This window comes from Bos indicus, chromosome 9, assembly GCF_029378745.1.
Source record: "Bos indicus isolate NIAB-ARS_2022 breed Sahiwal x Tharparkar chromosome 9, NIAB-ARS_B.indTharparkar_mat_pri_1.0, whole genome shotgun sequence".
In the NCBI taxonomy this organism is placed as follows: Eukaryota; Metazoa; Chordata; class Mammalia; order Artiodactyla; family Bovidae; genus Bos; species Bos indicus.
This window is the reverse complement of record NC_091768.1, coordinates 41,559,805-41,586,780: the sequence shown is the minus strand read 5'-3', so window position 1 is coordinate 41,586,780 and position 26,976 is coordinate 41,559,805. Positions and strand designations below refer to the sequence as shown.

The 26,976-nt window shown below is 43.2% G+C and overlaps 1 protein-coding gene across 10 annotated transcripts in view; it reads left to right on the top strand.

The window, feature by feature from the left end:
- ARMC2 (armadillo repeat containing 2) overlaps nucleotides 1-26,976 on the top strand; it is a 319,621-nt gene that overhangs the window by 115,106 nt on the left and 177,539 nt on the right. For 2 of the 10 annotated variants that reach the window (XR_011568324.1, XM_070795505.1), the window contains exons 1-4: nucleotides 7,065-8,077; nucleotides 13,168-13,428; nucleotides 13,902-13,974; nucleotides 23,348-23,519. Coding sequence is in view for 9 of the 10 variants with exons in the window: in XM_070795505.1 (XP_070651606.1) it covers nucleotides 13,211-13,428; nucleotides 13,902-13,974; nucleotides 23,348-23,519 (463 nt within the window). In the remaining variant the exon portion in view is untranslated. The other 8 variants (XM_070795506.1, XM_070795508.1, XM_070795509.1 and 5 more) reach the window with 8 other exon arrangements.

Genomic DNA, 26,976 nt, shown 5'->3' with positions numbered 1-26,976 from the left:
CAGTGAGAAAAACAATTACCAAAAAAGAGATGGCTTGAAGCATCTTTAAGGACTCCCTACAGAGGCATTAATCTTTCTTTTTGGTGAGATTCTTGAGAGTAAGGACTCTTGGGGCACGGGAGGCTTGTACTGAGGGCTCAGAGGACATAAAATGATGCTGTTCCATGTTGGATGAGCTTTTCTCATAGCAAATCATGACCCCAGAGTGGGTCCTATCTGGAGAACTACAGTGCACTCTGTCTGGAGCTGTTTTAGGAGACCAGCTGGTACAAGATGCAATCACATGGCTTCCTAAGAACTTAAGCCACTTAGCTCAAAGCCTGGCAGATCTTTAGCACTAGGTGCTAGGCTGAAACAGGACGTGGCACATCGTATGATGAGCAATGGTTGGCTGGGGGCTTGGCTCCTGCAGCTTAATTAGAGGGCAGAGGAAGGTAAGACCAGTGGGGGGTCTGGCGCAGCTGCAGCCAACAGGCAGACAGAAGTGGAGGCCTTGAGGAACCAGGGAGTTTCCACTCCTGATAAAAAATGCTTTGAACACTGCCACCTATGCCGAAAATTCCTTCCCTTAGTTGAGTTTGAGCTCTCAAAATCAAAATGGCTCAAAAACTGAAAAGCTTCTGTTTCTATCCATACCCTAACAAGAACTGTCACAATGAAATTTAAAAAAATAATCCAATTGATACACCATTTGTTTTAACAATCTCTGAGTGTGAACACAGAAAACACACAGAAAGAATAATTTCGCTGAGACTTTCAGTGCTGAAATTTCAAGTTTCTTGATCAGGCAAGGTCAGCGTTTTCAAGTTTCAGACGGAAATTTTTTATCCACAATTTCTGGTGGGGGGCAGGGGGTTGTGTATTTACCTCTGTGAAATGTGAAGTGTTGGGAGCTCGGATGCAAAATGCTTTCAAGTGCACAGTGGTTATCATGAGGTTTTCACTCTTTTGTGGCTATCGCTTCTGTTATATTTTTAAATGTTTATTTATCTTATTTATTTGGCTGCACTGGGTCTTAGTTGAGGCATGCTAGGTCTTCAAGTTGCTGCATGTGGGATCTAGTTTGCTGACCAGGAAGGGAACCCGGCCCCCTGCATTGGGAGCACAGAGACTTAGCCACTGAACCGCCAGGGAAGTCCCATGGCTATTATTAATACCTTTGCATTCTTGGTAGATAATATTTTGGACCCAATTTATGTAATAACTTTTACTGAATAGCATAAAGAATTGTATGGCTCTTCTCATCTCAATGAACATAGGTCCTTAGCATCTTTAGCTCCTAAAGATATTACTATCAGCAGCCCAGTTGTGATCAGCTAAATTTGGGACCTGCTAGGAATCCTTCTGTCTGAATGTTGAAACCTAAAGCTGGACTCTGCATTTCCTTGATTACATGAATTCCAAATTAAGCTAAATTAAACTTTCTGCCCTCTATTTAAATTTTCCTTCTTGTCATATTGCCAAGATAATATATCTTTGGGCTATCAAAACTCAATAGTACAGAAGTACATTGTTTTGAAAATCAAACAAACTGAATTTGAGAGCCCCAAGAAGCAACAAAGTAAGCCTCCTGGGTGAGCTCCTCTAAGCCATGGGTCTCCAGGCTGGCTGGGGGCTCCTCCTCAGGGCAGCTCACTGCCATCATCACCCAAGGGCACTGAAACATTTCTCTCTCCTACACCCTCAAGTCCTGGGGCCACAGCCTTCTCTGGGGCTGCCAGGCTCTGTGGGGAGACACCTGGACACTTCCTCCAGCCTCCTCAGGCCTCTCACTTTCCCCATGGAGGTGACCAGCCAGGCCACACCTTGGACCTCACTGTCTGGCTCTCACAACTGTTGTTTAGTCTCTAAGTTGTGCCCGACACTTTTGCAACCCCCACGGACTATAGGCCACCAGGTTCCTCTGTCCATGGGATTTCCCAGGCAAGAATACTGGAGCAAGTTGACATTCCCTTCTCCAGGGGATCCTCTGGACCCAGGGCTCAAACCCACATCTGCTGCATTGGCAGGTGAATTCTTTACCACTGAGCCACCTCTAAAATCTAACCCTCAGCTGCCTCTCTGACCACAACCTCCTGCCAGGGACTGCTAGGGTTTGGCTGTATCTCAAGAGTCATTTAGTTCACCCTGCACATCCCACAGATGAGAAAAGCACAGCTATTCAGTGAGGTGCTCACAGGCCAGGGCTCAGGAGTGTCAGGGGTGGCATCTGAGGCAAGGCCCCCTGACTCCCACCTGGGGCTCCTATACTACCCTAGCACACTGCTCATGCCCTCCCTCAAACCACCTCATCTGCTCGGTGCCCTCATGTGACCTCTGTCCCCCACCCTCCCCACACCTCCCAGACCAGCACAGCCTCCTCTCCCTCTGCTCCCCACGTGGCCTGAGGGCCCGTAGCCCATCCCTTCAGACCCCATCCTCTGGGCCACCCCCAGGTCTGGTTGTCCCCATACACACTACTTCCGCTCCTCTTCCTGGGCCATGGCATATTGTACAGAAAGCCACAGCAATGTCCCGACTAGATCCACCATTTTGACCACCTGTGTGACCTGGGCAAGTAAAGAAACGAAACCGCAGTTTCCTTGCATGTAAAATAAGGATAATTTTAGAACTTTAGGGTTGAAAGATTTGCTCATTTAAAGTCATGAAAGCACTTAGCACACAGCCTGTTATAACCCCCAAATAAATCCTAGTTATAATAAGGTAGAAGCAGAGGCTGTGGTACAGAACCCAGAGGATCTGGGATGTACTTTGGTGGTCAATGGGCAGACTGAGCTTCCCAGGTAGCTCAGTGGTAAAGAATTCACCTGCCAATGCAGGAGATGCAAGAAAATCCCCTGGAGGAGGAAATGGCAATCCATTCCAGTATCCTTGTTTGGAAAATTTCATGGACAGAGGAACAGTGGGCTATAATCGATGGGGTCTCAAAGAGTCGGACATGACTGAATATGCATGCAGGTACGCATGGGCAGACATTGAGAGCTTGTGGTCAGAGAAAGGTAGGTCCAGGACTGTGGTCTGTGAGAGTCACTTGGATTGCTGCCTGTAGGGTGGACTTGGAGCAGGAGGAGAATGCAGTGGGGTCAGAGTGACCAGGTGGAGAAGGCATGGTAACAGGAGCGGGAGACATCAAGGACAGCATCCCAGGTCCATGAGTCTCATCTCTGGGTCATGCATCATTAGCATCCTCTCTTTTCCTCCTGCTCTGAAGCCAAGGATTCCAGGGACATCTCTGCCTCCTGTTAATCCTGGCTGAGGCCCTCGGACAGAGGAGCTCTGACCTGCACCAGGGCTGGGGTCCTCCCTGCAGGCTGCTGTATGTATGTTACAGCTTTCTCGACAGCTGCAAAAAACACTTAACCCTTTCCCCTGTGCTCTCCTCCCCTGGCAACTGACCAAAAGTGGGGTGAATGCAGAGCAGAGGTGCTTTTTGCAGCTCTCTGGGTGGTTCTAATGTGGCAGCCACGACTGGGCAGCAGTCAGACCAGGGACCACAGTCTCACTTCAGGACTTGACACCAAACAGCACCCTGCCTGGGTGTGACTCTTTCGGTTCTTTCATTCCAGTCTGGACGAGCAGTTCTCAGAATTTCTTGCCTATCCGAAGACATTCTTCATTAGTTCTATCCAGGCATTGTGGCGGATGCTGTCAGCATCTACCCAATGGCAGTTGACCCTTCTCTTGCTGAACAGACTCCAGTTGGTTCAGGTTGTGGCATCAGAGAAAAGGGGCTCCTCCCCCAACCCCCAGGGGATGAAATTTGATTGATCTAAATCAATCACGGTCATAGTAATCCTCTTCATCTCTTCCAGAGAATGCCGTGTGGGTATGACACAGTTCTGGTCCACGAAATACAGGAAGAATACAGTGGAGGCGCTTCTGGGAAATTTTCCCTTCTCAGTGTAAAGAGCATGTGAAAAGGGCTCGGCCTCTCCCCTCTCTTCCCTGCTCCGAGAGGCTTGTGTGAGGATGCACAAGTCAGTGCTGCTACTGCTGTCTTGGGACTGATATTCCTTAATGCCACCCCTCAGCTGCAGGGCCAACCCTGAAACAGCACGCTTTGAGATTTATAGTGAAATAAAATGCTAAATGTCCTTGGTATTTATTTATACTACTTTTCATGGGGAGGGGGGTGGGTATCCTGTTATTCACAGCTGAAAGCTTCCAAAAGATATAGACATCTCATTCAGTAACGCCTCACAGGTGAGTCTGACAAAGAATAGGAGGTTTTTGATGGTCTCTCCTATAGAGGTCAGAGAAGGCAATGGCACCCCACTCCAGTACTCTTGCCTGGAAAATCCCATGGGCGGAGGAGCCTGGTTGGCTGCCATCTATGGGGTCGCACAGAGTCGGACACGACTGAAGTGACTTAGCAGCAGCAGCAGCCTATAGAGGTACTTCAGCAGTTTTTTAAGATGAAGCAATCTGTAGTTAAGACTCCCAACTCAAAACCCGAAAACTAGAACCCCCTTCTGCCCAATGAAATACTAGGTAGTCAGAGACTCTTTGTGATCACCCAGTAACTAAGTGGACCCTCTCTGTTACCGTCCCCAGCGACGCCTGACCTGACTGCTGCTGCTGAGTGTGGTGCAGGTGGTTGTGGTGTGGTAATGAAAGGCAAGTAAGACTGGACGTGCACAGGTAAAAGCTGAGCTCCATTTGGCTTTTTATGTCTTTTTTTTTCCAGTGAATACATTTTAGGACCTTTCCTCTGTCTTGTGTCTATCTAGTTCCATGAAATTACTTAATTTCCATTGCATTGTAGTTTTTTACCAAGTTGCATTCTGATGTAGTTGTGCCTTTAAATTTATATCTAAAGTCTGCATGGGCTATCAATTTGATGAACGCCTCACAGGAATTATGTGATAAAAATAATTAAAGCACTGAGATTCCATATTGACAAAAGCAGAAAGTATCTCAAACTGAATATCTGAATTCTAAACTGGTGATTTTTATTCCATGCCAGAAGCAATTTTTTTTCTCTCTGAGACATCTTTGTTATTGTCATAAAAATCACTGAAATCATGAGCATGAAAGAAGTATTTATTTAACTTTTATCTTTTCAAGAGTATGTCTAATGATATACTCTTAAAGATAAGCTATAGATATTAAATATTAAGTATATGATATAAACTATAGTATAAATTATAAAACCCACTGGTAATCTGTGGTTAAAAATAGCTATCATTCTGTTATACTTTTGCATCATTAGGGTATATAAAATTTTATTATTACCTGTTTTGCCACCTATATAATTCTCACCTCAACTCCAAAGTCAGAAATCCAACATTTTCAGGTGAACATAAAGATTCTTGTTCTGGTAGCCCCATACAGGAAATACGTTGAGATAAGAGAGGGGAGAAAATAAGAAGCATATCTTAACAGTGTCAATAGCCTAGGAGGTACTTCTCACTGCTGTGAACAAGAGGCCTCTGCCTGAAAAATAACATTTATTCATGTATAGTGGTGGATGGCGGAGAAGGCAATGGCACCCCACTCCAGTACTCTTGCCTGGAAAATCCCATGGACGGAGGAGCCTGGTAGGCTGTAGTTCATGGGGTCGCTAAGAGTTGGACACAACTGAGCGACTTCACTTTCACTTTTCACTTTCCTGCATTGGAGAAGGCAATGGCAACCCACTCCAGTGTTCTTGCCTGGAGAATCCCAGGGACGGGGGAGCCTGGTGGGCTGCCGTTTATGGGATCACACAGAGTAGGACACGACTGAAGCAACTTAGCAGCAGCAGCAGTGGTGGATGGCATCAAAAACACCAGATCTCAGATCTTACTAGCGGTGTGACTGTGGGTTATTTACCCTCTTTGAACCTGAGTTGTGTCTACTCTCAAATTGGAATGATAATCTCTAAACCAACTACCTCTCAGGCCTATTATAAACTCTAAATAAAGTAATAAAAAGGAAATGCTCCAAATGAAAGCAGTTTAGAAACCATAAAGTGCTTTATAAATGTCAGAGACTAAATGTTTTCCTCTTTAATCTAAGGTATAAGAAATGTCAACAATTTTGTTTCTAAAGTAATTCCACTTACAAGCTTAACTATGTCAAATCTGTTAAATAGCCATCAGGTCAGTATACCAGGCCATTGCTATGATATCTGCAATATTTTCCCATGTCGTGTCCCTCAGTAAGGTAAGCTGGGCAGCTTCCTTGCTTTTAAATAATTGCTGCCTATAATTCTGCCCTTGTCATTCTTCTCAATCATTCTGACCTGCCCGGCAGACATTTTCTGACTGAGCCAGCCAGCTTCACGTTCTAGCAGTGTGCTTGCAAGGTCTATTTTAGCCCAAGACCCTAGGTGCAAAGACCATAGTTAGTAATTGGATGTACAACATGGTTTCAAACTGAAGTTTCAACTGCGATGGTAATTGTATAATCATTAGTTCCAAACTGAAAGTGAGGTGAAGCTCCATAGGTCAAGTTATAAAGAAACATACAGACTCTCTGGCCCTAAGGGACCAGGCTGAGGCTAAAAGTAAGGAGTCAGAGAGTGGAAGAGGGGAGAATGTATGAGACAATTTCTTTGAAGAGGAGGGTAGGGGTGCCACCTCCCTCATCTCAAACTCAGTGAGAGGTCTTCCCAGCGACTGCAGTTAGATGGTCCAGGGAAAACTAAAGCTCCAACCTGGGACAGCATGGAGGGGGCGACATGAGCCTTCATTCTGAGTCTCAGGGATAAGAGATGTATGGGGACCTCTTGAGACCCATCTAAAGGGGCTGGAGCAAATCCTGGATTTCTAAGGAATGGGAAGGAACTGAAAGCAACCAGTAATTCATGCTGAGTAGTTGGGAAAGATTTCAGCCCAGAAGAAGGCAAATACTTTGTGTTAGGCCCTAAAATTACCCAATCAACTAATAAGTATTTATTGTTTTATTATATGTGAAATCCTGTTGAGTACTTTGAATACCACTTAGCTTCCTTTAGTTTAGGTTAATATCATTTCCCCCACCTAACACTATGCTTTACACATAGTATGTGCCCCCAAATATTTTCAATTTAATTATTCTTTACAAGATACTTAGCACCAAAGGATGTGGCATTTTCCCAGTGTTGACAACAACACTTTAGCTGAAAAATCCCCATATTTAAAAAACGTGGTGCAATCCTGAATGGAGAGTGATTATGGTCTCACTTGTATTTGACACTGTAAAGTGTTGCTGAATGGTCTAACAGGAGAAAACAGAATTTAAGCCAGAAACATAAATGGGGTTCTTTTCACCGGTCAACAGTAAGCACAAAAACTGCCGACCGGAGGCCTAGACTTGAATCTACCGCTATCACTCACTAGACCTCTGGCCTGTATTTCCTCTCCTGTGAATAGGGATGCCGGGGTGGCTTCATCAGAGTGTCAGGGACGCTCAAAAAGATAATACACAGTGAAACACTTTGTAAACTCTGAAGTGCTTCACCCGTGCAAGGTCTTAATAATCGCAGGTTTAACATTCGTTGACTGCCACATGCACAGCACTTGAAATCTATTTTCTCAGTCTTCACAACTATCACAAGACCTAGCTAGGTACTATTATTCCCTCCGTTTTACAGATGAGGAGAGACTGGGAGGGTTAAGCATCTAGTTCAAGATTACATTGAACCTCAACTTGAACCAGTAAATCCTGAATCTTACCCCTAAACACTAAGCTGCCCTTTCTGTGTTCTGTAACTTAATAGAGGCGCTGATCTCACACGGGCTCAACGAACGTGGTTCCGTAAATTGCTAACTTAAAAGCAGATGCCTTCTCACCCCGGCTCTTCCACGCGGTCCCCATCGCCCTTTCTGGCCGCACCTGACACCCTCGGTCCCTGCCTCCGGCTCTCGCCCACGCTCCTCCCACTCCTCGGCCCGCTGCGCCCACGCCTCAGCGTTTCTGCGCATGCGCTGGCGGTCTGCGCAGGCCCAGTGGCCGAGCGGCGCCGGGGGACCTGTCAGTCCGTCCTCATCCAGCCCCACCCTGCTGAGCCCCGCCTGCTCTCCTTCGCGGCTGAGGCTGCTGCCTGAGGAAAAGCTGGAGGATGAGCGGAATCTCCGCAGTTGTTAAACTTGTCTCCAGCGCTAACCACAAGGTACTTTGAGTCTGGCCGGAAGCCCCCTTCCCTGCGCCCACTCCCAGCTCAGTCTCTGGTCCACTCCGCCTGTCCAGCAGCTACCTGGCTCTGCAGGGAGGCGGCCCAGCCGCCCGAGTAAGTAGTTTGTGTACGGTTACCATGGAGACTCAGGCCGGCCGGCCGGGAGGAGCAGGCTGGCAGACCGACGGGCGGGCAGGGTGAAGATGCTGCGGCGCTCTGCTCTGGCCTGGACTTGTGGAGGAGGGGGCATTGCCAGGAGTCGGGGTGCCACTGGCCGTGCGGGAGGTGAGGCTTCCCCTGCAGGTTCCCCGGGGACCCCTTCTTCTTCTGTCGTCGCCTTTCTGTCCCTGGATCGGGGAGAGAGGTGATGAGAGTGAACTGTGCTTGCTCTCGGGGTCGGGTCGCAGATGTCTTTATTTCTATACGCTGAGGTTTAGCCAAGCGCGTAGTGCTTAGTTGAAACTCAATAGTATCTGTTGAATGAGAGAGTGATAGACAAAGGGACTTTGTTTAGGCAAACAGTGACCCAGCCAAAGTCACACAAATTGTACCTGGGCTCCTCTAGGCAACAGATAGGGTCTTAAATAAATAAGCGTATGTATATCAATATACGTTAAAATATATCATATTACATATAATGTCTTTTATCATCCATTCCTACTAGCATCACAGCAGACCTTCTGTCTCATCCTTATTTATAATTATTTCACGTGGTAGAAAAGCAACTACCACACCTTATTTATATCTTATTTTGTAGATTTATAAAATTCTGATTGTTTTGACACAGCTTATAGGCAATAAAATTCTTAAGATTCTTTTCTCACAAAGCAGAATACCGTGGTTTAAATTTTAAAACTTTAAAATATATTAAAAAAAAATAAACAAATGGCATTTCCTTTCTTTTGCAGTTTCTTTTTTGAAATGCGACTTTTCATTCATAAGAAAATTAATTGTTGTATCCTTTTATCACATAGCTTTGGGACAGTAGTTAACATTTTTTAAGGGCCAGTCACCATGCTAACCCACTTTATGTTAATTACATCATTTAATTTTCAAAACAGCCCTATGAGGCAATTACTTTATACAGCATGCTTTTTATAGATGAGGAAACTGAGGCCTACAGATGTTAGAAACCTTGCCCAAGGTTACACAGCTGCAAATTGTTAAGAGTATTTGAACTTTAACTCCAGCATCTAAGCATTTAATCACTGCTTGTTTGGATGCTCATATTGTCACAAAAGTCATTCAAAAGCATGGTAAAGTTCTTGAGTATTTGATTTGCAGGAAAAAAAAGAATATGGACGTGACAAGTCTTTCTCCTGTTGCTAACACCCTGATAGTGCAGTGTTGCATTTAGCAAGAAGACTCTGTTTCAGATGACTGTTAACAGCAGAGGTAAAGACAGATGTTTATAATTAGGTATAAACTGATAAATGATGACTTACAACCTTTCCCCTAACCAATAAGAAATATTTTGTTTGAAAAGGTCTCCAGTTTCAAATTTCCTTCTGCTGGTGGTGTTCATCCCCTAGAATTTCTGTGGACATCATAAACTCAAGACAGTGATGCAGGACAGAACTCAGCTGCTGCTTTCCCTTTGTAGTCCACATCTCCTATGTTCTTTTAAAAGGTCACCTTGCCCTCCCAAGGTTTGCATACCCAGTGTCATTTCTGTCCCCTTCCTGCCCTCTCAGATGCCAGATCCTGCTTCTCATGGTTCTCATGTTCTTGGTGCCACTTACTTGTTCTCATCTCTCTTCTTACCTCTGTTTCACCTTTACTCCTATATACTTCAGGCTTTTAATACCCCCATCCACTAATCATGATGTTTATCAAGTCTTACTCCATGCTGAGCAACTCAAAGTGAAAGCAAGAAAGCAAAAAGGGATTAAGTTTGATCTCCTATGGCCATATAGCATCAAGAATCAGATGCCACTTGAAATAAAGCCCCATATGTTTTCTTAATCCACTATAACAAATGCCTCCAGTTCAGAAGCCATGCAACCTTCATCTGGATGTTTTCTAGCTAGGGTCTGTATTTGGAGTCCAGTGATTACACAAATGCCAACTTTAAGCTGCGCTTCTCATGAAGAACAGGCTCCGAGCCTGGTGGGGCAACACCAGGTGTGCAGGCAGCTCTAGCCCGGTGAGGGAGGAGACCACAGGGGACCTCGTGGAGTATGCGGGAGGGACCGCTGACTGAGGCTCGGAAGGTGGGAGAGGCTTGTCCAGGAAAGCTTTCTTGAGGACCTCTAGGAGATAGGTGGGTTATATAAAAACTGCCTGATTTTGTCCTTCTAGTTTTTTCCATCCTGCCCATCCCTGCCATCATTTCATGCCACAACATCTTTTAATTTGCTTATCAGCTTTTATTTACTTTCTTGACCTGCCATTCAGGTCTCTCCCTGCTACAACTCCAGTCTTCACTTCCAGGGTTCCTTCTTATCCAGCACACACCTGGTGCATCCTTGATACTGTGCCTTGGCTCACTCGTTGACTTGGCTAGAAACTCCTTCTCTACTCCAGCCTCAGTGTCAGCCATTGTCATTTGCTCAAATTCAGACCATTTTCCAGAACCCAGCTCAAACATCATCTCCTCCAGGAAGTCTACCTGTCACCTCCCAATCAGAAATCTCTTTCTCTTTCCTAATCACATGGTAGTTTATCTTTATTTACTTTTTTTTTTTTTTTTTGCCCCCATCAGTTTCTACCTTGTATTAAAAGCATGTGGGCATAAGCAGGGTTGATACTCAGCTGGTTCACACCAAGAAGTCTATTCTGCTTGTGAAGACACATGCATGTTTCTGTGTTAGTGTGTAAATAGCTGCAGCCATGAGGCCTCTGAGTGTCCCACCTTCCACCACCCCATCTAGTGGGTAATAGTTTGAATATCTTCAGCTCTGGGAACATGTGTGCATGTGTGCAATTGCTTAAGACTTTATCCATCTCACAGAATTAAGTGAGATGATGTACTTGAGAGTACTTAGCACACTGCTTGGTATTAAAGTACATGTTGAACTAGACTTAGTGGTCCTTGCCTGAGAGTAAAGACAGTGTTTATTCCTGTCTGTATTCCCAGAGATCCAAATGGAGGAAACAGCTAAATGGATTTGTTCCAGTTGTCAGGAGAATTTTTGTAAAGTTAAAATTTCTGTAATCCTACTGTGTTATGGCTCAGGCATGCTTTACTGTAATAGATGTACTGATCGTTTTTTAAATTGGCAAAAACCATCTCTAATAAGAATTTGCAATTTAATAATTATAAAGAAAATACCCCCTCAAACCCACTTCTAACTCAGTTCACTTGCATTATCGAACATTTCCATGTTTGATTTGGTTATTACTATATTAATATAGATAAAATAGATTAACTGTGCAGATACTACATTATTGAAAGGGTTTCTCACAGTGTAACTGCTGAAGTGAGAGTTGCAGAGGAGAGGAAAAGGGAGAAAGTCGGGTTAGAATTGATGGTAAAAATTTACAGACAAAAAGGTTTTTAAACCCATTATGTACATCGTTTCCACTGAAATTTTATATATATATATATTAGCATTGGATATTTTTTAGTAAAGAGTCTATCATATCATATTAGAAATAAATGTACCAGGCCTGCTAGTTTTTGTTGTTCTAATGTACATAATCCTGGAGACCTTGCTTACATTCAAATGCCTATATCAAACATTTCCAGAATAGTATTGCTTATCTAGTAATTTTTTTTTTTTTTACTGTTTTTACTTTACCCTCTGGCCTTTCCCTGTGAAAAGAATGGCATATTGTTTGTAATTATTATATTCTTTTCTTCAAAAACTCTCAGAGTGGATAGAACTAAACAAATGTTCTTGTTGCCTGTTGTTAAGTAACACCTTAATGTACAGAATCATAATATAGTAAATCCTCTTTGGCTGTCTAAGGAGTCACCTGTTGATTCTACTTACAGAAATGGATTGTTTTCAGTTTCCTTGGATATATTTCACAAAACTTTCTTTTTTTTTGCAGAAGTTATTCTAAAATTGGGCAACAGAAATATATGAATAATTTTAAAGACTTCAGTCTCCCTAGAGATAAAACATTTTCAGAAGATTGGTTTTTCTTTTATTTTAAATGAATGAATACTTAATACCATGTACTAATTAGAATTAAGTTTTTAAAATCTCAACTGTTTTAAAGTGTAAAGCTGTCAAAGTTGTGTTGCCAAGTTAGCCAGGCCTCTGTGGGGCACACAAACATTAAGAAGAATGTGTAACCTCAAGGGATGGGATGGTGGGGTGGGAGGGAGGCGAGAGAAGGAGGAGATGCATGTATACTTATAGCTGATTCACACTGTTGTATGGCAGAAACTAATACAACATTGTAAAGCAATTATACCCCAATTTTTAAAAAATTTAAAAAGAGGGATGTGTATCCTCATGGCCCTTGTGCGTGACTGTACCTCTTTAACTGAGGGCGGTGTCTTGGGAAAAGATCATTTGATATTTTGTTATTTTTTCATGTAGGACATTAACTCAAACTGAAGGCAGTTTGAATCAACTCATTCAGATATATCATAGGCAAAAGTAAGGCTGAACCTTTCTACAGTTATAAAAGCTAGTATAGTTTGGAAAGAGACCCCATCTGACTAACTTTAATCTTACGCTAGCATTTTGTGTGGAGGGCAGTGGGAAAGAAAGGGAAACATAAGTTAAGCAGGACCACATACTTCAGTTAACAGAACCTTGCCTGTGGATCTCCCATCTCTTAAATGATTGGAGACCTTGAGATGGTTTTCCCTTCCTAGGGTGTCTTCTTTCACAACTTATCTTCTTTCTCTCCAGGTTAAACTTTCATGCTGTGTCTCCTCCCTGCTTGTCATTCCCTCAATTGCATGTATTTCTAAGGCATGAATGTGCACAGCAGCCTATTTTTTTTGTTTGTTTTTTTGAAAGCTCTTCTCCCATCCTTATCTTCAAAGTGTAACTGCCTGGTCGATTTTTAATTAAAAGTTGTGATTTTTTTTTTCAAGTTTAATGTACAGGGATGGTGTAAGCGTGTATCCTTTCTAAATGACTGGATGAAAATAGTTGGTATTTTGTGTCCGGTATATGCAGGGTGTGGTGTCTTCCTGAAGAACATTGTACTTTAAAAGGAAAGATGCTGTCTCCAAATGATAAAAAGTTAGAAAAGCTGGATCCATTTTACCTACCTTCACTGTCCAAGCAGAAGACCAGTGCAGAAATCGTAAGTGAAGCGCGAAATGCCTTACGAACTGTTAGGACCCAAAGACCATTTACACCACGGGAAGACCAAAGAAAACTATTTGGGCCTGCATCTTCAAGAACACCAGAAAACAGACCTCCATCCTCCTTCAGGTATTTAGCTCTTCTCTTGTCTATACACTCAAATGTGTATATTCACCAGATGACATTTTCCCTTAATTCTAGGTTCGGATAGTTGCTTTCCTAAGTTTGACTTCTGCTAATTATATCTGTCCAAGATTTCTAAAGATAATTCCAGACCTTGGGTCCAAGAAGTTGGCTGTGGTTGGAAATGGTTAATAATGGTTGTTATACCAACTTTATAAAGTCATGTGAACAAAGCTTTAAAAAAATCACTATATACATTCCATTTTTGAATTATTCACTATTTTTAATCATCCTAAAAGCAAGAGAAGAGTTATTAATAAAATGTTTAAAGTACTATGATTTTAAAAAATTCTGTCTTCCTCAAGGCTTATGCGTTGAATGCTTTTACTTGTTGTGGGGTTAGGGTTAACTAGTATATACTAGAAATAAAAGAAATGATTATTCACAAACTTGTGTTTCTGTTCCATCCCCTGTGCTAGCGTCCATGCATCCAGTTTTGAGTTCTCTGATTCCAGGCCCATCTCTGGCACTCGTCTCAGTCCACTGGAGTTTGTGAGTACTTTATATTACCATGGGTGTCGTGAAATAGAATTCGCCACAGTACTTGGAATCAGCATGTATATTCTAAGAGAATGATCACATAGACCTAAATGTATTAATAATTTAATATGAAATATTCTTTTATGTCTTTCCAAATATAATCGTTAGTACCTAATGAAACGCTTTTATTATCCACTGATAGCTTGATAGGGCTTCCCAGGTGGCTCAGTGGATAAAGAGTCTGCCTGCAGTTCAGAAGATGCAGGTTTGATTGCTGGTTCGGGAAGATCCCTGGAGGGAGGGCATGGCAACCCACTCCAGTATTCTTGCCTGGAGAGTCCCATGGACAGAGGAGCCGGCAGGCTACAGTCCTTAGGGTCACAAAGAATCAGACACGACTGAAGCATCTGAGAATGCATACGCTTATAGTTTGATAATGAAGAATTTTAGAAATATATGATAACTGACAAACAGAATGTTTCACAATATTTTTAAAGTAATGCACGTGTATTATATTCTCAATAGTTATGTACACAAATAAATTATAGACGCATGTACATAGAGTCAAAAAATAAAACACCCTCCAGCAGTCTCCTGTCCCCTTATTTTTCATTCTCCACTCCCCAGTGGCTTTCATTTTAAACTCTATTGGCTCATTTTTTCTTTTTTTTTTTGGTATTTACATCTAGATTTTTAAATAACGCAGTGTCTTGCTGCTCTCTGACTTGTAAGCTTGAGGAATTATCTAATGACTTCCCAGTAGGAAAGAGGAAGATTTAACTCTTGTCTGCCTCCAGTGTCTCCTCACGGCACATTCACCGTTTCTGTCTCCGCTGCAGCTCACTATATAGATACAGCAAAATTTTGGTTAGAACCCTTTTTTCTGACTGTGATTATACAATTCTGTTTATAGCTGAGCCTTGAACTAATGATTGGTGATGATTACTTCTCCTTATCTGTACCACTTTTTGTTTTCCCTGGTGTTAATAGTTGCCTTGTTTTAATAGTATTATATTACTATTGTTTCAGTTCTAAATTCTTCAGGCCTAAACTTCCTTCATATATGCAGGCACATGAGATATTTTTTGATTCATCTCCTTGGAGAATTTTCCACAATCCCTTCCTCTAATACTTGTCCTGGCATCTTGCACACAGCTCACTCCTGTTTCCAGTACTGGCTTTCCTATTTCCTGTGTCCCAAGTCCTCTTCTGTCCTGATTTACTCTTATTTTACCGGAGTACTCCCTCCCACAGCTTCTTGAGAGAGGACATATGGGAGATAAATTATTTGAGACCTTGGTTGCTGCTTTTTCTCTTTGGAAGTTTGTAGGATTTTTCTTTTTGTTCCCAGTGTTCTGAAATGTCCTGTTACTGAGCCCTTCTGATGTAAAATCTAGTGGCCTTCAGCTCTGGGAAATGTTCTTGAGTTATTTTGATATGTTTTCCCCTCCTGTCTGTTCTGTTTGCCCTTTCTGGAATTTATTATTCATGTGTAGGATGCCCTGGACTTGCACTTCAATTTTTTTATTTTTCTCTTTTCTTTTTCCCATCATTTTTTGAATGAGACTTTGTCTTCTAATCCTTTTGTTGGGTCCTTTTCATTTCTAGGATGGTATTTTTAATTTCCAAAAGCTTTTCCTCCTCTAAATTATCTTTTTCTTAGTAATGGTATTCTGTTCTTATTTCATGGTCATAGCATCTTACTGTTGTTCAGTCACTCAGTCATGTCTGATTGTTTGCGACCCCATGGCCTGCAGCACGCCAGGCTTCCCTGTCTTTCACCATTTCTGGGAGTTTGCTCAAACTCATGTCCGTTGAGTTGGTGATGCCATCCAACCATCTCATCCTCATCCCCTTCTCCTCCTGCCTTCAGTCTTCCCCAGTATCAGGGTCTTTTCCAGTTAGTCAGCTCTTTGCATCAGGTGGTCAAAGTATTGGAGCTTCAACATCAGTCCTACCAATGAATATTCAGGGTTGATTCCTTTAGGATTGACTGCAGTCCTTGCAGTCCAGGGGACTCTCAAGAAAAGTAGCATCTTTTCTTAGTATATTAATGGTAGTTTTGGTTTTTTAAGTGTTCTTTTAAAACTTCTGTTGCTTTTGTGTGTATATATGTATCTTCAACAACTGGAATTTATTTTCTCACGGTTTTGGAGATGAGAAGTCCAAGATCAAGGTGGCAACGCTGGTGCTTTCTTGCAGCTTTTCTCCTTGGCTTATGGACGGCCGTCTTCTCCCTGTGTCTTTACATGGTCCGTCCTCTATGTCTCTGTTGCAGTTTTATGTTTGTCTTGGTCTCTCTTTTTTCTTATCAGAGATTCTCCTCTGATAGCTCATGCTGCTTATTTGGCTGTTCTTATTTGAGAGTAGAAGCATGTGGAACGGGTTGGTCAATCCCTAGCTGATACCTACCCGAACCTACATTTAGCGGGGTTTGACTGGGCTGTGTTGTTTATAAAACCCTCAACAGCATATCTGTTTAGGGCTTTCCTTGTGAGCTAGTCAGTTCTCTATAAAGTTTTTCCTGGAGGATAAAGCCTGAGTGCTAACTATTGGGCTGTACTTTCCCAGCTTTAATACCAAAGAAAGAGCCCAGAGTCAACAACAAAGACATCAGTTATAGGGGGCAGTTTCCCTGGCTCATTGCATGCATGCTAAGTTGCTTCAGTCGTCTCCGACTGTTTGTGACCCCACGGACTGTAACCCACCAGTCTCCTCTGTCCATGGGATTCTCCAGGCAAGAATACTGAAGTGGATTGCCATGCCCTCCTCCAAGGGATCCTCCCAATCAAGGGATCAAACCCACATCTCTTATCTCTCCTGCACTGGCAGGCAGGTTCTTTACCACCAGAGCCATCTGGGAAAGCCCAGGCTTGTTAGTTACCAGGGAAACCAGCAGAGGGGCTGCCCCTCACTGCCAGTTTGATTAACTATCAGGTGGAGATATTCTGATCTAAAGAGTAGAAAGGTTACCAGCTTGGAGGGAGCAAGTCGGAAGGTCTGTCATGTGAGTAGAGTGCAGGTAAAATAGATGCTATTCTGGCAGGGGACGTAGAGAACAGTCATGTTGAGTGGCCTGACCATAGACCAACTCCCAGGAGCCGAGAGGAAGAAGGTACAAATGCCTAGCATTCACCGCATAAACATCCAGTTAATATCTATGTTTACATTAAGTACCCTGACCCTCAACAGTGCCTGGTTAGCCAGAGACACTGTTTTACCCTCTCTGGAGAACAGACCTCCCATCTGTTCCTGGGTTCAGTAGCCTGATTGCCTGCAGCTGGGAGGGAAGGAGTTACCCAGACTTTCAACCAATTCTCCTTATTTCAGACACATTTTTTTCAGGCAGATATTTCAGATATTTCAGTACCTGGTGATACCAGTTCCTTAGACTTTCATAGAATTAGTGTGTCAGTCAAGCAGCTTCTCAATTTTTATTACTGTTTATGTGTGTGCATGCTTGTGAATATGTTTGTGTGTATGTATGTTTTTGGTGAACTATTTTAAGGGAAGTTGTAGTCCTTATAAGACTTCATCCACAAAAATTTAAGTGTGCATCTCATATGAATAGGGACAGCCTCCCACACAACTGCAATGCTATCATCAAAGCTCAGAAAGTTAACATTACTCAGTAGTGTTATTTAATGTACAGTCCATATCCAAATGACCCCAGTTGTTTCAAAATGCATCTTTTATTCCCAAATACTCATCAAAATGCCTCTGTGAGGAAGACTGTACTTGTTCTTATATTGCAGATGACCAAAAATAAGATACCAAATTAGCAAGCATGAACCAATGTGCAATAAGTACTTTCTCAACCATTGTTGACACGTCTTCTTGTACCTACAACCTTGGAAACCACTTGTTTTTGAACCAGCTACAGCAAGAGGGCCCCCTGAGTGGTCAGTCTGCCTTGTTGCTAAGTGGCTGTCCATTCTACCGTTCTGCCATTTGACTCCGATGGTTTGTTTTTAATATTGCTGTAATTTTGGGGGACTCACTCAATTTGGGCCTACTCTTTCCTACAAATCTCAGTTTCTAGAGTTCACTTGGTCCCTGTTAAGCAGAGATAATGTTGGCATTGCCCCTGTTTGAGGTCACTGCAATTAAATTCCTTTACTGTAGGATGGTTGGGTGCTATGTGCAAAGTCAAAGCAGGCGAGGAGTAACTCTGTTAGTTTGAATTTTTTCTTTTGGTTATACTGAATTATGTAAGGGTCTTGGGCATATTTCCTTTCAAACAATAAACTTTAGAGCTCCTAGTCAAAAAAAACTCTGAAAGCGACCTCATAATTACCTCCCCTTCCACTTTCTTTCCTCCTTTCCGCATCACCTTTGAAAGAATTCTTTGGTGCTGCAACCACTAAATTAACAAGCAGGAAGGAGATCTGGAGCAATGGGAGCCCAGGGAAAGGGAAGGGAGTAGTGACCCCTGGAGGCTGGGGGTGGGGTGGTGCTTACTTAAGTCCCTTAAGGATGCAGTTGCTGAATTTGTAAAGACCTCAGCAATTGAATTTCAGCCCTTTTTTGATCTGGGATATGTTCTCTGGCTGGTTTGCCTTTTAATAATTCCTCAACCAGCAGTCCAGCAGGGAAGAAGGACCTGGGAAGAGCAGCCCATTCCAGTTCCTGCATTTAACAAATCCTCTCAGCTCCTCACACTTGTACATTGATCCTTCTGTTTCTCCCCTCCTGTCTGTCCTGTGCCCACAGCCCCTCCCCGGCGGCCCCCACCATAGCCTTCAGCAGGAGTGGGCTGTCTACACTCAGGGCACCCTGGGCTTGGCTCACTCACCAGGGTTCCCATCGGCACCTGTAATCCTATAAGTCAAGGGAAAGAAAGTGAAGTCACTCAGTTGTGTCCAATTCTTTGTGACCCCATGGACTGTAACCTATCAAGCTCCTCCATCCATGCGATTTTCCAGGCAAGAGAACTGGAGTGCCTTGCCATTTCCTTCTCCAGGGGATCTGCCCGACCCAGGGATCGAGCCCAGGTCTCCCGCATTGTAGGCAGACGCTTTTACCGTCTGAGCCACCGGGGAAGTCAAGTAAAGGGAAAGCCCTGCAGTTTGCAGTGTGCCACGAGCATTTATGTACACCCACTATGTAGGTGAGCTGCAAACAACTTTCTCTTAGTATTTCTCCCCTTTCTCACAGCAGTTCTGAGATGTGGGGCTGTTGTGGGGTGGTAGTTACTTCATCACTATTGTCAAAACAGAATTCTCCTTATGTTTATGAAACTTATAAAACCTAGTTATTTAAGTTCCAAGTTGGGCTCCCCTGGTGACTCAGTGGTAAAGAACCCACCTGCCAATACAGGAGAAGCGGGTTAGATCCCTGGATCAGGAAGATCCCCTGGAGAAGGAAATGCCAAGCCACACCAGTATTCTTGCCTGGGAAATCCCATGGACAGAGGAATCTGGTGGGCTACAGTCATAGGGTTGCAAAGAGTCAGACATGACTTAGCAACTGAGCATACACATTTTTATTAAACTTTTTGTTGACCTGTAGAAAAGACACACATCATAAGAGTCAGCTTCATAAATTTATGCAAACTCAACATACTAGGTAACCAGCACTGAAAAGGAAATAACATGTAGTTTCCAGCATCCCAAAACCCACCTTCCCAGGGTAACCACTGTCCTGACTTCTCACAGCATAGATTAGTTTCAGCCAGTTTTTATATCTTATGCTGTGCTTAGTCACTCAGTCATATCTGACTCTTTGCAGCCCCATGGACTGTAGCCTGCCAGGCTCCTCTGACCATGGGGATTCTCCAGGCAAGAATACTGGAGTGGGTTGCGATGCCCTCCTCTAGGGGATCTTCCCAACCCAGGAATGGAACCTAGGTCTCCCACATTGCAGGCAGATTCTTTACTGTCTGAGCCACCAGGGGAGCATTCATATCTTTTATAGTATTTAACAAGTAGAACGAAACTGAATATATAATTTAAAGAGAAAGTGACTTAGGAGCCCATATGTCCCTATGGGCTGGGGGAGATCCAGGGTAAGAAAGTGCAGAATGAGAATGTCAAATAGTGTTTTTTCTTTCACTATTTCTGAAACAAATGGTGATATTACTGCAGTGAGTCGCATGCTGAGAGTGACAGGAGCCCAGAGGACCTGTGGAGAAAATCATAGTAATAGAAATGCACCTACAATTGCCACGTCCAAAGGCTGTGTCCTTGGGGGAATTTTTAATATGTGCTCACTTTGGGACTTCCAAGAAGGGTTGGGGTGGGTGGGGTGTGCGCGTGTGGGTGCCATGGCTGTACAAATGAAATCATGGTGACTTTCTGAGGTTGGAGATCTTGGACCCCCTTTTCTAGTCTTCATGAAGAGTGGGACTTCACCTTCCCAGCTGGTAATCTGGAGGAGCTAGGTCAGAACTTGGTTAAGGCTCCCCTGCCCCCATGCTTGGATGAGAGTCAAGGACAGCCAGATGCCTTAAATGTCCTAGACATTTTTGTCTTCTTTGATTGTGGTGGTGTATGACAGTAGTCTTTCGGTCTTCAGGGACTCTAGCAATTTTCTCACCCAGGACAGATCTTAAACTCTGACTTTCCCAGTATTTGGGTTGTACCCCCATCACTGGCTAGTATCTTGGCACAGACCTTGAGGGAAGTGGAGTTTTTAAGTGAAGATTTAAACCCACTTGCAGCATTCTCTGTACTCTAAAATAAGGTGAATTTTACAAGAAAAAATTTTACTGTTGTGCTTCAAAACAGCCATTTTGCTCCACAAGGTGAAAGAACATTTTGTAGAACCTGGTGTGATAGAAACTGGTGGCTTGTTTCATTTTCCCTTGGAGAATTAAAAATGCTTCACACATATCACTTTGTATTTTAAATAGTCCAGAGAGATATATGTTTAAATGGGATGAATAATTTAGTAAAGGTCAGTAGTAAAATGGAACTAATTTTTATTATACAAACAACGACTAATTTTTCACTAGGAAAATGATACCTTTTATCAAGGAGCAGTTAAAGGGATTTATCTTGCCATCCAGATACAATTAGGTTGTTCTGTTTGGGTAGAAATTTGCATTGTAAAACCATATTTTCTGTTTTATAAGATATTTTATTTAGTACCCCCAAACATTTCTAATAGTTAAAGAATCTGTAAAATCAGCCATTTATTTTATCTGTATTACTGTTTTATAGACTTCTCAATCTTTGTTTCAGATTCAAGGCACCTACAGAGCACAGACATTTTGAGATAAGAAAACCTTGAATCGACATTCAGTATTGAGATTATCCTTATGTATTTCATCTTTCATAATTATATGTAAAGCACTTATTTTCCTGTATCATACTCTTAGCTTTGTTGTTACTATTAGTTTCATGACTTAAGTCACATTCTTATGAATATTTTGCAGTAAATTAAGGAGACTAAAAAGTGAAGGGACTGTTAAATATAACATAATTTATACAGACAGGTGAGTGTTGTCTCCTTCAAAATAGACCCCTCTGGATTCAGGATCTGTTTTCCAGCAAGGTTGCATCAGGGTCTACGGCCTTAGCTTTTGAGACTTAAAAGTAACTTGGAACTAAATTTGGTACATACATGAAGGGTGAGCAGCTTACATAGGGAGGGAGCTAGCATTTCTCAAGCCTCTGTAACAGGACTTGTCTATACTTGAGTGTCCCTGCAAAAAGGGGGCTACTCACTCCATGTGATAGATGGGCAAGCTCATAGAAGTATATGGTCTGCCCAAGTTCACATAACTAGTAAGTGGGTTTGATCCCAGTCAGTGACTCATCCTGCCTATTATGCTGATTTTTTTTTTTTTTTTCTGACTATGTTTAGAAGAATGTATCTCTATAGTCATAAAACTGATTTTTTTTAGGGGGGCTCTGGTTTATGAACCGATTACGGTTGCAAATGAACAGAAGGATGTAAAAATTTTTTTGAAAAATGTCTTATTATTGAAATAAGCAACTTCTTAAGAGAACTCTGATAAAGATGTCTATCCTATTAATGTATATGAGAAAACCAGCATTTGAAATGATGTGTCATATGATAAATGAGCTCACCCATTTTCCAAATTATCTGACTTGAACTTCACACTGGATTTTTAAAAAGAATTTGTTGATTAATCTATTGGATTGAGAATCACTTTATTTATTATGTAAGTGATTTCAGGAACTTTAACTTGATTATTTTTGACTAGAGAGCTGGAAGCATTTGCTGCCATAAGATTACTCTTTCATAGACAGAGAATCCAGATAGAGTGGGGGGAAGGAGGGACCACCAGGCAACACTAAAAGTGGGAGTCCAGGGCTCTGTGAGGTTGTGGCCCCAGGTTGGGTCAGAGGTCACTGCCATCTGGAGGTTAGACCTGAAGGTGCTCTGGGTGGTTGCAGGTATGTTTAAGTCTTTAGGGAATTGGAATTTTGCCACTAATGTCCCTTTTCTAATGGTTGTTGTTGTGTTCGACTCTTTGTGACCCCATGGACTGCAGCATGCCAGGCTTCCCTGTCCTTCACTATCTCTTGGAGTTTGCTCAATCTCATGTCCATTGAGTTGGTGATGCCATCCAACCATCTCATCCTCTGTCGCCCCCTTCTCCTCCTGCCCTCAGGCTTTCCCAGCATCAGAGTCTTTTCCAGTGAGTTGGGTCTTTGCATCAGGTGATCCAAGTATTAGAGCTTCAGCATTAGTCCTTCCAGTGAATACTCAGGGTTGATTTCCTTTAGGATTGACTGGTTTGGTCTCCTTGCTGTCCAAGGGACTTATCTTCTCCAGCACCACAATTTGAAAGCATCAATTCTTTGGTTTTCAACCTTCTTTATGGTCCAACTTTCACATCCGTACATGACTACTGGAAAAACCATAGCTTTTACTATATGGACGTTTAGAATTTTTAAGATGTAGAAAATAACACATTTCATAAGTCCAAGACTACTGCTTGCTCTTTTGTGATTTATTAGCCTAAATTATTTTAAAAACTTTTATATTATTAAAAACTACTTTTGTGTAGTCCCAAATATATAAAGGTTGTATTTATATTTCACATAGTTCTTGGTTGCCCAGTACATGTTTTCTGAACTGAATCAGATCGAACACAAAGATTTACAAAGTAGGTTAAATGTACTATACCATATTTTATAGTCTCTTAATTAGATTTGTTTGCTGGCATGGGTAAATTTTTTTTTTTTTTTTAATATACCAAGCAGGACAGTAGAGTATTTAATACAATATAACTGACAAAAGCAATGAAAAAGTGTCATATACCTGATGCATTGAGATCTAGCATCAGGGGCTGGGGAGAAGCCCTGCCGGAAGCCGTGCACTCCTCTGGAAGTGTCAGGGTCAGCTCTGGGTGGTGAGTCTCATTCAAGACAGAAATTCAGGCCAGTTGTTTAAAAAAATCTCTTTCCAGAAACCGAAAGCTCCAGCATCTCCTGACACAGTGGAAGATTTCTGCCTTTCCTTTCCTAAACCCCCAGTGGACCCCGCGAAGATTAGAAGAATAAGCAGTGCCCGGGCGCGTTTATTCAGGGTGGCCTCCCAGGGAGCTCTTCTGCCAGCCAGGACCCTTCTTCCCACTCAGCGTAAGGAAAATCTTTAAAACGTAATATACTTTAAAACCTGGGGGCAAGCATGTTTCTTGAATTTACACACAGGAACTATGTGTATATGATTTTTTACGTTAACTAAGACTTAGTATCGTGCAAAAGCTGGTTAAGAAACATTTGTATATTTTTCTGGGTGTCTATGAAGAATACCTAAATATTAGTTTTTTGTTTTTTGTTTTAATGTTACTTGGTAGAAAAAGAATCTTAGGATACGTGTTTTTTTAGTGAATGAGTTCACCTACACTGGAAGTAATTTCTAAATTAGAATTCCAAAAGTTGTTCATTTCATTAGGCATATTTAAGATTTATATAATGTACACTCATGAAAATACCTTTCTGATCCCATGTGAAAATTAGAAACACAACTTGAATGGGACTTTTCCTACAGCCCCAGAAATGTTGGCTGCTGCTGCTGCTAAGTCACTTCAGTCGTGTCCGACTTTGTGCAACCCCATAGACAGCAGCCCACCAGGCTCCCCCGTCCCTGGGATTCTCCAGGCAAGAACACTGGAGTGAGTTGCCATTTCCTTCTCCAGTGCATGCAAGTGAAAAGTGAAAGTGAAGTTGCTCAGTCGTGTCTGACACTTCGTGACCCCATGGACTGCAGCCTACCAGGCTCCTCCATCCATGGGGTTTTCCAGGCAAGAGTAGTGGAGTGGGTTGCCATTGCCTTCTCCAAGAAATGTTGGCAGGTGTCTTAAACCTGTAAACAGAGAAGATAAAAACCTCAGATTCTAAGGAATGTCCTGGTAATTGGAATCACCCCTTGTCCAGAGCATACTAAGAGTTTTACAGACTGTAGCAAATACTCCATTAGTGGGGTGACAGTCAATTTAGTGGATCACACCAGCATTTAAAATATAAAGTAGGATAAAATAGAATGGAAAATATCAGAACACATTGCAGACAGTGAACGTTAGTATGTCTTTAAGGATTTCACTTCAGCCTCATATGTGTGTTAAGTATCATATTATAAATTTACTATACATCATGCTTACAGCATGTTATACATTTCTCATTACTAAAATTACACCGTATTATACATTTCCTGAAAGTTGAAAATCCAGTTTAGCTGGGGCTGACAGAACCAGCCATCCTTCCGTCGACAAGGATTGATGAAGAAAGGGCAGGTTTACACTCACAGAGAGGAGACACTGCACATGATCCCAGAAGTTACAGTAGAAGCCACTCCCTAAGCATCCTACTTGTGTCACATATAAGCCTTTTCTCTTAACTAGTCACCAGCATAAATGTAGATCTCATGGAGGACTCTAGATGCATGACTGTTTATGTGAGTAGCCCTCAGCCCCATTAGCCTGGTGTGTGATCTGCAGTTCCCGGGCCTCCCCAGCACACTGCACTCACTTTCCTGTCTGGTCCCTATGGTCCCTGACACAGCTGAAGAGAGAGAATCAGGGGGAAAGGAAGGGGCAGGCAGCACAGGGTGTGCGGGCCACGCTCAATGCTGTAAGAAGTGTGTAATTAGGCATTCTGCGTTACCTCGCTGTCCCCATTTGTTTCTCTTCTAATAGGCAACTGGCTATTTATTGAGCACCTACTAGCTGCCAGGTACCAGTTTAGGCCAACAGAGTCTTGCCCTCAAAGGGGAGATAGACAGTAAACAGGAAAACCCAGAGATAAGATAATTAGGCTCCAATGAGTGCTAGGAAGAAGATAAGCTGGATCGTGGGACGGGAGTGACTGTGGCAGAAGGAATTGTGTCAACTCTGGAAGGTGTCCCTGAAGAGGTGGTATCTGAGTTGAAATGTGAATAATGATAAGAAGACAGCCAGGTAGAAATCTGTGAGCACAGTGCCCAGGCTGAAGGGGCAATGAGGCTTGAGGGGGGTACAAGTTCAGCTGGTGGACCCTGAGGCCTGTGTGGCCAGAAGGGGGAGGGAACTGAGGTCCCAGAGCCATTTGGGGCCAGGCCAGTGGGAGGATGTGGCCAGGGCTTTATCCTTGCTGCAGTGAGAGGCCAAGACAGGATTTAAGCAAGGGAGAGACATCATCGGGCTTCTGTTTCTCAATAGACGCTGCACTTTTAGAGTCACCGAGGAACTTTTCAGATGTTGCTCCACCAAGGCCCCCAGCAGACCAGTTACATCAGAAAGGGTTGGTACCTATGGGAGCCAAGTCGAGAGGGGATGGGCTCCGGCAGCCACACGGTGCGGAGTAAGGTCAGACTCAGATAGGAAGGGCGCCGCTTCTCGTAAACAGGAGGGCAGAGCTGTTGTTTATGCAATGTTTTTGCTTCTGAGCCCAAACGCCACACACATTTAACTCTTGGTGGCTCCCACTTGAAACCCGGGCTGCTTGCTGAGCTGTTCCCACGTAGTGTGGAGGTACCAGGAGAGGTGGACATTTCCCCACCGGCTGAAGCGTGTCTCTGTCTGGGTTCTTCCATCCACCCTGTGGGCAGTTGCCCCCTTCACCATTCCCACCAACCCTGGCAGTCTGCGTCAGCGCCCAGGAAACAACGGCAGTAAAAAGTCATTGTCTTTTTGAAAGCGCACATCACCCAATTTAAAAAAGTGTTCTAATGCTCCAGGCTTGGACTCCCTGTCCTTTGTACAGGAGCTCCCTGGGCTTGTCTCAGAATCCCTATTGTTTAAGAAAAGGTATCTTTTGTTGAGAAACAGGCTGTAAAGGCTGCTGTGCAGACGGGGCCAGAGGGTGTGTCCCTTCCCCTGGTATGAAGTTGTTAGTAGCTGACAACTCCCCCAGCAGAGTTGGGGGGGCGTGGTGGCAGGTTTGGAATTCCTGATTGAGGAAAATAAGAGAAGAGATGTGTATAGTCAGGTTCATGGGGCCAGCAGTGTAATCTCTTCTGTTCAGATAGAGGTTTTGGCTGAAGGTGACCGTGTCACTCTGGTTATTCCAGCTAGATGGAGACCTCCGAGCAGGTTCCACCTTCTCACAGCCCTTGTATCTTAGCCATCCCAGACAGGCATCCTGCATGGGCTTCCTGAATGTCCCCGGACTCTGTGCTCTCCATCCCACTGATGCCACGCCACGTTTATCGCCTCTCACCCTATCCCTGGTCATCTGGCACTCCTGTCTTGCTCCACCTTCAGCTTGCTAGGGGGTTGCGTGTGGGTCAGCGTTGGAACCCTCGGCCCTTGGAGGTGTCAGAGCCTGATCACACTGAGCGCCCACCCAGACATGGCTGTGAGCAGCAGCCTTGTCCTTCTATCCTGGTGGACTGTGAAAAATGATGACTTTCTCTCAGTGTGCCATAAGGAACAAGAGGTCAGGAAGCAAATAAAAATCAGATTGCTTATCTTCTTGCTGAAAACCCTTCAGAGAGCCCTTGCTGTGTCTAAAGGAGTGGTTGCCAAACTAAGTTCCAGGGAACACTTTTGGCAAAAATGCAACTTTTCCTTGGAGTAAAGGTCCCGTGCTCTGTTGCCATGCATGTGAGCAATTACAG